Below are 12,621 nucleotides of genomic sequence, written 5' to 3'. Positions count from 1 at the left end.
AAGCTAGAACTTGCAAGGAAACATTTTCTTCTAGAGCTGCCAAAGGAACCAGCACTCCAATACCTATCAGAATTCATGCCTTCAGAAAAGGAAGAAAATAAAACTATGTTGCTTAGAGCAACTAGGTTATAGTAATTTATTACAGCAGCCATAGGAAACTAACCTATTATTTCATTTCTTTTGGGCAGCTATCCACTGAGTTGCATTGTAACTCTATATTTAATATTTTGAGAAAAGCTTCCAGATTTTCAAAATCATACTTTTGTCTAGGAAAGAGAGAATTAAGAAAATGAAAAGACAAGCCACACACTGGGAGAAAATACTGGCAAGTCTCCTATCTAACCAGATATTTATAATATATAAAGATCCCAAACTCCACAATAAAAAGCAAAAACCTAATATAAAAATGAGCCAAATGCTGCACCAAAAAGGATACTAGAGAGCAAGTAAGCAATGAAGAGATGTTGAAAATCAGGTGACATTGGGGAATATATATTAAACCCACATAAGAGATGGAAGGAGCAGGAGAGGGGAAGGGAGGGGATGTAAAGAGAATTAAGATGTTTCACATGCATTTACTAACTCTCCACAATGAGTGTAATCACTATATGTTGCAAACATAAACTAAAAAAAAACAAAATTTGGTACAGGAAAGAAGATAAGTGAGAGAGTAGGGGATGGGGAATAAAAAAAAATCAAGATATGTTAAGTATATGTACCTACGCCCTTAGACGAATGTAAACATTATGTACTGCAAACTCATACTAATAAAAAATGTTAACACATAAGATACCATCATATACCAACTAGTGGTCAAAATAAGAAATGCCACATTATCAAGTCTTGATGAGGACACAGAGTAACAGGAGTTCATGCACTGTTGGGAATGATAAATGGCATGGCCATTCTGGAAAGCACTTGGGCAGTTTCTTTTGAGGTTAAACATAAACTTACGCTATATACTAGCAGTCCCATTTCTAGGCATTTACTCTAGGAAACACAATTTATGGCTTTACATACCTCTACGGAAATGTTTTTATCCACTCTATTCATTTGATAACTACTGATAGTAGATGTGACAGGTTAAAAATCTGGAAGGACAGGGTGGGCACAGCCTAAGGTGTACTTAGGAATGCAAGCAATTAATTAAAGGCTGATGATCTCTGAATAAACTCAGTTTGATATTCATCTAGAGGCTTGTTCAAGATAAAGGTCCTTATTTCACATCAGTGACAGTATCTTGCCAGCTGACAAGGGCCAGAGTAAGGCACAGCTTCTCCTGGGTTGTTACATTAAGTCCTGACAATTGTGGCTCTTACAGCCCCATCATCAGTGGGCCCAAACTCTGTATGTGTTATGTAATCTTTCCACACTCCCTTCCCCTTTGTTCAACCCATGCCAAGAGCCAAATAAAAGAATCCATATGTGATTACAGCTATAAAACCAAAAGGAAAATATTAAATGAAAATAAAACATTTTGGGGTTTCTAAGTTTGTTTTACCTTTAATGCTAGACAGACAGTTTACACAAATCATTTTGCTGCAAAGTAAAGAATAATGAGTTAAATGTGTTCCCTGTCACCATCAATCATGTACGTTTGCCTTTGATTAACCAAACATATAAGACACATGAAATGATTTTCTAATCACGTTAGGGGGAGGGAGGGAAGAGAAGGGAGAAGTTGGGGAGACAGAGTCTCAACTTCTTTTATTGTATTCAGAAGTTCCATTGACATTTTCTGGCAATCTCCTAACATGCGGTATGGGCTTCTCTTTGCTAATAATGTTTGCCTTGAGAATTTGTAAAGGTCTGAGAACTCTTTAATTCAATGTTCTAGAAATTACCAAGGCCATCAGGGAACAGAATCCTTGTTAACAGCTCATAGCTTACTTCTCTATTTGACATAGTTTTCATAGAAGTTGCCCTACTTTCAGGTGGGCATAAGTGACCCTGGGCAGAGGGGTGCTAGAGGACGTAGCTTCTGACCTGAAGAGATTCATGAAGGAAGAAGAGAGGAGGTGCGATGGTATTGGACCAACTGGGATATTGAGGTTTTCAGCAAATTTATTTCAGTTCATGGGTATTTATTTTGATTTGCGAATTTAAGCAATACACTGACTGGATTTTCTGGCAGTCAAAAAGGTTTATAACCAAATTTAACCAGCCTCCACGTGGTGCTGGCCAACGATCATAAAGCTTTGCATTTCAATTTTTACATTGAGTCAAAGTTCATTAATTTGGCAAGAGAGCTATGAACAGTAGCAAAGAAAGAAACGTTCAAATACCCAAATCTACCAAATTGTAAGTCCCTGCTGCTCCTGCCTTCCCACCTCCATGTACCCCCAGCCATCTGGAACACAGGCTAGTGGGACTAGGTAGAGACAAATGCATACATTCAGTTATCCAACAAACAGTTACTGAGTACCAACTATGGATCTGTTGCTGTTCTAGGCACTGAAACTTCAGCATGTCGCCCCTGGCTTCACCACTCATTCATTGCCTCGGGGGGAAAGGGGACAACAAACACTGCCACCCAGAACAACAAGGGTTCGCATGTATGAGATGTGGATTCCCACATGGAAACTATCACCCCAGGAAGCCAAGAACATTTACATCCTTCACAGGAAAAATGGAAAACCGGACACTTACCCTGTAAGAGGCCCTGAGAAGTCCTAGAGAGCTTTATAAGTTTAGTAACTTCCTTCTTGACTTCACGCATTTGCCACCCTCCACCTGGTCTATGGAGCTTACACCACCAGACAGTAAGACGTGCTTGCTATGATATTAATTCTGTGTGTTAACTTAGAAGTGAATCAGGAGGTGCCCAGATATTTGACGAAACATTACTCTGGATGTGTCGGAGAGGGTGTTTCTGGATGAGAAGAACATGAGACTTGGTAGATTGCATGGACTGTCTGCCAGTATGGGTGGGCTTCATCTACTCCATCAGAGCCTGAAGGGGACAGAGAGGAGGAGTAAAGACGAATTTGGTCTCCCTGCCCGACAGTCTTTAACTGAGACAAGACTCCTGCCATCAGATCTACGCTGAACCTTACAGCTTCAGCTAACCTGATTCTCAGTCTTAAGACTCAGACTGATGCTGTTCCATCCACTCTCCAGGGTCTCCAGTTTGCAGAGCTTGTGATTTAGCCTCCAAACCACTTAAGTCAGTTCTATATAAGTAATTTCTCCCTCTGTCAATTACAGAGAGATGTGGAGAGATCTATACAGTCACACATTGCTTAACAATGGGAACACGTTCCAGGAAATGTGTCACTAGGTGATTTCATTGTGTGTGATCCTCATAATGTACATTTACACAAACCAAGATGGCCATGACACCACCAGGCAATACTTTATGGGACCACTCTTGTATCTAGTCTGTCATTGAACAAAATGCTGTACGTGGTGCATCACACACACACACACACACACACAGGTTCTGTTTCTCTAGAGAAGGCTAATGTATAAGAAAGAGAAGGCTCACTTTTTCCCAGGAGCACCTACCTAAACCTCCTCAGTCCTTCAGATCCATTTGGTTTAGACTCCAATTAGTTTAGGCTCAATTAATTTCATCTGCCCAATACAGCAGTGCGTAACATCAACTCCTTCTTGGGACCTAATTCATTCCTTATCCTGTCTCTGTCCAGCTAAGTTAATGCATCACCTGTCTTAATGCAGTGACCTCCGCCCCTACAGGGATGCAAGAGAGAAAGGTGCATAAGACCTGTAGCTCGGGCTCTGAGATCATGCACCCTCATATCCCGGTTGGATCAAAACTTTTCTGAAGCTCCTGGGTTCCTCCTCTCTGTGAGGACAGTGGGATGGGTGAGCACTGTTTGGAATACTGTTGGTGCCTGTGAAATCTCTATTGAATCAACAGCTCCCATAAAATGAGTGCCAGAAAACTAAGGACTGTGCTAGGATTATGATGCTTGATAAGAATTGTTCTCATCATTTATTTCCTCTTGGTATAGTCAAGGACAAACCAGGAACAAGTTTGCTTGGATTTGAACACTTTAATTTGTCAACTCCAAGCTGTATGTCCTCCTCTGAGTTGCTGCACTTTTTTTTAATTCATGGTGTCTAAAGGGCTGAGGATTTGGCCCAGTGGTTCTGCCACCTGCCTCGCAAATGCAAGAACCCAAGTTTGATCTGCCCCCCTGTTAGAAATGAACAAACAAACAAATGAAAAAGAGCTACTACATAATTTATGGTGTCTGCCACTGTGGGGTAAAGGTAATAACAGTTTGCTTAGGGACCTTGTAAATGAGATGATGGACATTTAATATTAAGTACAAAGCTTAGCACAACAATAGGATTCAGCATATTTTAGGAATTATTAAAGATTCTTGATTCATTTTTCAGCTCCTAAACCAGGTTATTTTTACACACACATGCACAAACACACATATATGCATAAGTATAACCCAAACTGAAGGTAACAAAATTATTCCCTTGGCTACAGTTAGTCCTAGGACTATGTAAAGTTTACAATACGGTAACAGCAACAATGAACGAATGGTTTGTGTGTCCAACCACGCCCACTTCAGCCAACAATCTGAATAACACAAGCCAGAGTTTCCTAGTGCTTCTTCACTCAAAAGTCGAAAAAGTAAAAGAGAAAGCTGTAGTTGTGATTGATATTGTTACTTTTCGCCCATATAGCCCAAATCTTGTGGCACAGGGAAGAAAATACATGAAACACAGCACATATTTTCTCCATTCTCTTTAACAAAGAAATAACTATGGAGGGAATACCGTGTTCCAAGTTGTACATGCATGTATGTGTACACGTGTACATAAAATGATAGATCAGCAGAGGTAAAAACAGTTGGCAATTCTGAGAACTACTTAAATGTGCTAATCAGTAGTCTATAAGCAGAATGAAAGATAACGTGAAGAGTAAATCACTCTCACAGTTTTACATACACACACACACACACACACACACACACACACGCAAATTATTATGTCCAAGGATAATTCAATCCAGTAGGAATAATAGCACCATTCAAAAAGGCAGGTCAAGACCCAATTGGAAAGCCCATGTGCTTGAAGATAAAATTAAGTATACACAGTAAAACTAAAAAACAAAAATAAGAAAATCAATGATCTTAAATTACATCCAAGCGAGGAAACCAAGTAGAGAGTAAATGTGGCCACTTACTCAAGGATGGGGCAATGCCAGACAGGGCCAAATAAGTTCTTTGTCTTGGTCTTTACAGAAGACATTAGGGAGATGCTCACTGGAACCTGTCAGGCCAGTGGAAGGAGATCAGAGAGTGATAAATAAGCAGGATGTTCCAGGCCTATTCATAATGTAGTTAAGACACAGACTCCAGGACATCTGCCTGCTCTCCTCAAGGGGACTCAAGGATAAACAGACCCCACAGCACAAACCACTTTGTGTCATGAGCAGAAGCTACTGAGCTGTAGGACCCTTGGGTTGCCAACCTCAGCCTCTTTCCTAAAAGTACTGGAGAGAAAGTTAGCATGGATTTGTAAATTCCAGCATATCAGAAACAATACAAAGCATGCCTTGAAGTTTAAATGGAGTAAATTAAGGATTAAAAAGCCAGGAAGACAGTATCTTTAACAGTAGTCCCCAAACATAAAGAATTCGTTCCTTCTAAAGAGTAGAGTTAAAAATATAAATCAATTCTCAAAATCAACTTAGAGATAACATATCAATATGAGAAGTAGGTTTTAGGGTGCAATGACTTGGTGCCCTAAGGTTAAAATCTTTGAGAACAACATTGGTTGAGGGTACAAACAAGTATTTCCCATATTTCCTCATAGTTCTTGGCTGGGCTTCTTTTGTAATTCCTATATGGCAAGAGTTTCTCTATGTTTTATTAAACTTTATCAACCTCCCTTTGGTCTTAGCTTTTTGGTTCCATGTATAATAAAAAGAGCAGTACACTCATCTCACTGCCTGCGAGATACCTTCTTTGTTACAGACTTGCTTGCCCTTCCTTGAGCAGAGGGAGAATATGATATATTCTACAGAACCAAGAAATAAACATTATCTTCCCAGGGAAATGGAGACGGGGAGCTCACGCTTTACCTTTGGCTTCCAGAAATGCTAAGTGTTCCCAAAGGATCAAATCCTTCCAAAGCCTGCTTCCTCACACTCCATCCTAATAGTCCTGTCCCCAAGGAAGTCCTGCTGAATTCTCCACAGTAAGCTATGGGGTCATTGGTGAAGGAAGTGATTTCTATGAATAATAATAATCCATTTACAGATTTCTTTCTCCATCTGGCCCCATCAAAAGTAAGTAAGGGCTTTGTGAGCTCTGGAATAGGAGATAATATATAAAATATACCAAGGAAAACATCACACTGGTGTTCACCATGACCTAAAAGAGGCAAGGGTCTGGGACTTGCAGGGTAAGTACACAAAGATGATAATACAGAATGGGGAGTACATGAATTAGGCTATCTTTAGTCTAATGGAAAAAAAATGAAAACATGAAGGGAAGCCTTGTTATTTGCAGATCATGCACCTTAGTGGATTCCAACACAAGGACCACCTCAGTGTCAAAAGGCCACATTCAGATGGCTATTTTCAAACATGGAGAAGTTGGCCTTGGACAGAAATAGTGCAGTAACATAACCCTGAGAGGGAAATGTGTTTTCACTTACACTAAGGCCCAGTCCAGCCTTTCCCACAGACTCTTCCTAAACAGGAACTTGGCAATGGGATTAGTGAAGCTGGAGGGGATGTCCTTGGCTTTAGAGGTGAGGCCCAACAGGGTCCTAAGGAAAGCTGGGCAGAAGTTCTCCCTGCTGTAAGAGCACTGAAGAATCAATGTCACATCCACTTTATTAATTTTCTTGACAGGCAGCTCCAGTTACCACGCAGGCACCACAAAATCAAAACATACGCATGTCAAGTGGCCCCATCTGTGGTGGGGCCCTGCCAAGGCCCATGTCACATCAACATGAGGAAGCAGAGCCCATCTCCTCAGACCACATGGTTTGGTCCTAGGAGCAATCTCCTGCTGCAAGAAACCACTGGGGCTTGGATGAAAGAGTGAAAGGAGTTATGGTGACAGTCCTTTATCCTGACTCTGGACTCCTCGCACTGAACAGAGGAGTCCTGAGAGACATGCGGCCACATCTGGTTATGGGAGCCTGTCTCTAAACACAGCCACACAGACCTCCCTGCTGCTTACATTTTGTCTTCATTCAGTCTCATCCACGCAGGACAATGGCAGCCCCGGTTAAAGAAGACATTTAAAGGAAAGCAATGTCCTTATTTGCAAGTGGGGTCTGAGCTCAGATTTCAGTTGAGCTGAGGTCTTGGGACACATAATAAATACAGGAGAAAGAAGTTTAAACCAAGGTATCAATTACCATGAGTATCGCTAAAATGATTGGAGGAGCTCCAGCACAACTTATTGCTCTGGTAGAGCAATGTTAAACAAATATTGGCTACATCTTCCCAATGACGTGGGTTCAAAGGGTAAGGACCTAGAAAATCTCCTGCTCTAAGTAACACCATTCACACATGCCCAGAGTGAGCACAGCACACCTGCATCCCCTTGCTCTCCTCCTATTTCCTGAGCCCCCTTCTGATCACAACCAAGACCACTTCCTTGACTTTATCAGGCAACTTGCTGGCAATGGATCCAGCAGCCCTGGCAGCATATGGTCTCAAGTCTTTGATTTCAGAGTTTCTGATCCCCTTTGCAGGACCTAATGGTGGCTCATGCATTTCCCCATCTTGACCACTACTAACCTATACTGGCCATGTAGCAGGAAGGAGAATGTAAATCCAGATCTGCAGCTAACTGACACCCACGCCAAATAAGAAAGGCCTAAACCAGACAAGTTGGACTGCACTGGTTTGCAACTTTGACGACCTAAGCTAAGAGCAACCTACAGACAAGAACTAGAGTTACTATTGTCCTATTATTATTACTATTGTCTCCAGAGCCCTTCTTAATAGGGGCCTGGCTCCTCAATCCAAAGCTCTGAAAATGCCTAATGAGACCAGGCCTGTGAGAATAGAGTTGGTCTGGTCTCTCCTTGTTTGAATTGGTCCAGTAGGCAGTGGCCACTTTAGGGACAATGGAGTGGCTGCCCTACGAGGTGATAGCTGACAAGGAGATGAATACATCCAGGCTGCCCATTTTCCAGGGTAAAGGACTCGGTTCATCCTGTCATTCTACATTCAAATAGCCATGGCATGTCAGCCTTGCTGGCCTCCTTGATTGTGCAGAAATAAATAAATGAATTATGTTGTTAGGGTTTGGGCTCCAGCACAAACACATGGTCTGCATTTATCCACACAGTGAGAGGTCCACCAGCCACTTGATATAAAAGAGCAAAATGATAATTCTTTTCTTTAGGCGCTCCAGTACCATATGGAATGTATATAAATCATATTTTTGTTTTAACAGCGGAGGCTTTGTTGATAGATAAACATGTGGTTTATCTAAAAAAAAAATGAGGATTGTGCTTTGAACAATCATTTAATGGCCGTGGATGTGCCAAATAAAAATAAAAACATAATTTTGAAAGGAGCTGGCCTCATGCCCAAATCCGTACCAAGGAATTTCTCCTTAACCAAAGTGGTTAAAGACCATCGATCTGTTTTGAGTTTAAACTGTGCTCTCTCCTCAACCCCACGACAAATGGAACCCTGGGCTAATGTGCTCTAACTAGACAAGACACTACCTTTATGAATGACCTCATGGAGAAGAGGTTGGCGAGCATCGTGGAGAGGCCTTGAGCCAGGCAGCTCTGGGCTATGAAACCCAACTTCAGCTCCGCAAGGCAGATTGCATCATCACCCTCTTTCCAGTTCCAGCTCGGGATGTTTAGCAGATGGGCCTGTGGAAACAGAAACAGGTATGAGACCCTGCTTTGTTACATGCTCAACTGTTTCAAATCCTGCCCGGAGACGTAGCAATGCCTGAATGCTCAGGGTCAACCAGACTCCTCTCTTCTTTCCTTTGCTTGGGTCTGATGTTTCATGCTTTGTTCTCCACCTCTGTGCATCAGTCTTGCCTGTTTTTGCAACATTGCTTCTGCATTTACTGAGCCCAAGTCCTCACCTCAGCTTTAGTCCTTTAGCCAAACAGCCCAGAAGAGATGTTCCCTTGTGACAGACACATCAGTCCTTGTTATGAGGATGTCTGGTTGGGTTGTTCATAAATTGGCACCTCACACAGACCAAAAGTCCACCAAGCGCTTGTGTATTTTTCCTACAGTCCCAATAATCTAGATTAATGACTCTTAAACTTGAGTGGGTGTCAGAATCACCTGTAGGGTTTGTCAGAACCATTTGTTAGATCCATCTCCCAGTGTTTCTGATCGGTCGATCTGGAGTGGGACTGGAGAATCTGTACTTCTCACATGTACAAGGTGACGTTGACACTGCTAATCCGGGGCTACACTTTCAGAACCACTGCCCTAAATCACCAAGTAAATCATAGTGTAAATGTCGTAACAATCTCTTGCAGACGACTACTGCTATTCTACAATTAGGTCAGATCAGGAGACCAGGACCTGGAAACATGTATCTGCAATGATTTTTAAATGGCTGGAAACAACAATATATTGAATGGAAATAGAAAAATTCAAAAAGTTATCCAGAGTTGGAAAAAAGCAGCAATAAAAAAAAAAAAAAACAGGAAAGTTTTACAAGGCTTTCACATCAAGTACAACATTTAGGTTCAGAAATATCTATTATATAAATGTGAAATGAGAAGACATCTAACTTGGCAGCAGAAATGAGAGAAACACACACAGAGCACACAGAGTAAGATTTAAGTGTGCGGGCAACTGAAACCTCAAATAGAGACCATGTGACATATTACAGAGAAAGCCCATGTTTGCTTGTTAGAAATGGTCTCCAGAGCTAGGGGAATGAACATTTCATTCTGCTGTGAATGGGTCAGACTAGTTCCAAAGAACTCGATCCAGTTTTAAAAGTCAGATGTAAAGAAGGCAAATGATCAATGACTTCCTGAGACAAATGACAAACACAAAAAGAGGTGATCGTTCTGGGAAGGGTCTTATGAGGAGCTATTAAGAAATCCAGGAAAGTCTGGCCTGCAGAAGGAGACAGGATAGTCACATGCAACATCCCAGGTGCTGCTGCACTGAGAGGAGGTTTGTCCTGTTTTGTTCCTGAGCCAGAATTAGGACTGACTGATATTTATTGCAAGAAAGTAATTTTTTGTTGTGTTTCATAAAGAAACTCTCTAAAGCTACAGTTTTTCTAACACACGGAGAAGGCCACCTTGAAAAACACAAGGTCTCTGTCCCTCAGACTTTGTATTTTTCTGAGATGCTGCAGAAGGAAAAATGTGTGCTTTACATGGGAGGTTGAGTCAGAGAGCCCTTCAGAGTCCCTACATGTGCCAAGATGTTACAGCTCTGAAAATCATTTCTCTCCCAAATCAGCAAACACAACGATCACTAAAGGAGGCTTTTCTTCACTTTCAGACAACTTACAAAACTGTACCAGAAGGATGAAAGATTCCATTGTAGAAACTTAGATGAAGGCCAACTGCCCCATGCTTCGCTTTCAGAAATAACACTCTTGTGAAATTTCCTTCTTGCAAAATCCACTTTTTGTGACAATCTTATGAGGCCCGAGCCAACAGTTTTACTCCCGGGAAAGATGACACTGTCCTCCCTGGTAGGAGTATGGTTCAACCCACCCTGTGTGTGGGCCACAGCAGATGGTGGTTTCTGTCATGCTGAGTACCAGGGGACCTTTTCCACTTTGTACGCTCGATTATAATTGGCCCTCTACTTTGTCCCATCTCTCTCCTCAGTCTTCACTGGCTTAGGAAGGCAGCTTTTCTCCTCTACTTTCCTGGCACTGTAGAGAATCCATTAATTTAAGTGGAGAAATACTCATTTGCAATAACATCATCTGAGAAAAATGCAGAGGAATTATCTTTAAATAATGAACTTGTATGTGACAAGAGATTTGGGTGGTCCAAGCCCATATAACCTCCACGCCACCCTCAAAATACAAGCAAAATCTTTTCTAGAAAGTTCCTCACCCTGGGTATGAAGCCCAGGCATTTCAGCATTGGGTCTCTTATGCTCCCCCATCTGGTTTGTGTTCTGAAGACATATTTTATATGTTATTATGCAGGAAAGTCGGGTTTGTTTCAGGCTCCCATGGCCCTCTTTCTTGGCCATCATAATTTTACCAGTCATGGGACAGGATGTGAGGCTGATGTGCCAAAGGCTGGGAGGGAGGTCTGTGGGCATGAAACAGAGAGGAGAAAGACCCAGGAATTTGAAGTTTTTGTTTCTGGCAACTTTGTTCTCTTTCATTGGAGGGAATTTGAGTCTGGTGGAAAATGCCAGCATTACCACACAGGATTCTGGAGTCAAATCCTCTCTCATTTAGAGACTCAGCAGCCCAAGAGTATCCTCCATTTTTGCTACTGAACCACTCCTCATCTCATGGTGAAGGAGAGTGAAACTTGGCTTTCCTGGGAGACCATGAATCCCAGTCCTGGTTCTATTTCTCACTGCCTGTGCAACCAAGGGTGGCACCATGAAGAACAAAGAGGCAAAGGAAGAGGAGATAGCACCACTGCCATAGTTTACATCACAAGTGTCCCCTCAAAGCCTGTGTGTTAAAAGCATGGTCTCCAGGTTGGTGACATTGGAAAGTGGTACTGTTAACTCTAACCCTAACCCTCCTAAACCATTAACTAAAACAAAACTTTTCTCATTACAGTTGATTATACCAGGCATTTGTTACAGTGACAGAAACCTTACTAACCCAGCTACTGCCCAAACGTGAGTCTTGATGGTAAGAAAGCTCAGAGAACATATATCTGCAGAGGGACACTGGGACTTGGCTTTCACATCAGATCGACGCCTCTTTCACTAGAGTCTTCTGAGAAAATAAGAACTCCACGAATAGGTAAATCAGCAGGAACGAGACTTTTCTAAGACAACTAAATGATCCTTTCCTTAAAGAGCTTCGTCACTTACACCAAATCATGAAGAAACACCATCTGCGTTCAGAGATGGCCAGGCTGAACAAGTTTCTCTCTGTAAAACCAAGAAATATCAAGGAGCTCCACTTTTGAGAGGACCGGGCCTTCTAGAAGCCTACCCCCAGGAACCATAATTTGTTTCAGTGGGCTGTGGCTCAATTTAAAGAGAGGTAACAATCGGCTATTCTCTCTCCTAGCTTACTAACTGCTACAAAGTCTATGAAAAAGCTTAGACCCCCTGGCCTAAAGTTACAGGGGGTGTTAAATGTACAGGTGGCCCCAACAGGGCTAACTGAGATAATGGATATAAAACTCCTTTAAAACCATAAAATGTGACATAAATGTCTGCAAGTATTATGATGCCATATGCAGACCTAGTTTTATGTGGAGGAGAAAGTAATTAGTTTCCCTGAAACCCTCTGATTTCTGGGCTACTACCTCCATGAGGTCACAGGGGATTGACATTCTTTACATTTCAAGGCTGGTGTCCAATTATAGAATAATGGACCCACGGAATATATTTGTGGTGTGATAACTTTTCACACACTCCTCAAATCTTCCCTGAAAACAAGTTTAAATGGATGGAAGAAGAGAAGAGAGGAGGAGGAGGAGAAGGAGGAGGAGAAGGAGG

The 12,621-nt window shown here is 41.9% G+C and overlaps 1 protein-coding gene across 38 annotated transcripts in view; it reads right to left on the bottom strand.

The window, feature by feature from the left end:
* Kcnma1 (potassium calcium-activated channel subfamily M alpha 1) overlaps positions 1-12,621 on the bottom strand; it is a 709,412-nt gene that overhangs the window by 182,541 nt on the left and 514,250 nt on the right. For all 38 annotated transcript variants that reach the window (XM_033766495.1, XM_010607512.2, XM_033766488.1 and 35 more), the window contains one exon: positions 8,689-8,844. In XM_033766495.1, the coding sequence (XP_033622386.1) occupies positions 8,689-8,844 (156 nt within the window). The remainder of the gene's footprint in view (positions 1-8,688; positions 8,845-12,621) is intronic.

The sequence above is a fragment of the Fukomys damarensis genome, unplaced genomic scaffold (assembly GCF_012274545.1).
Source record: "Fukomys damarensis isolate Sample0158 unplaced genomic scaffold, DMR_v1.0_HiC HiC_scaffold_20, whole genome shotgun sequence".
NCBI lineage: Eukaryota > Metazoa > Chordata > Mammalia > Rodentia > Bathyergidae > Fukomys > Fukomys damarensis.
The sequence above is the reverse complement of the archived record's forward strand: the minus strand, read 5'-3'. Positions and strand labels throughout refer to the sequence as shown.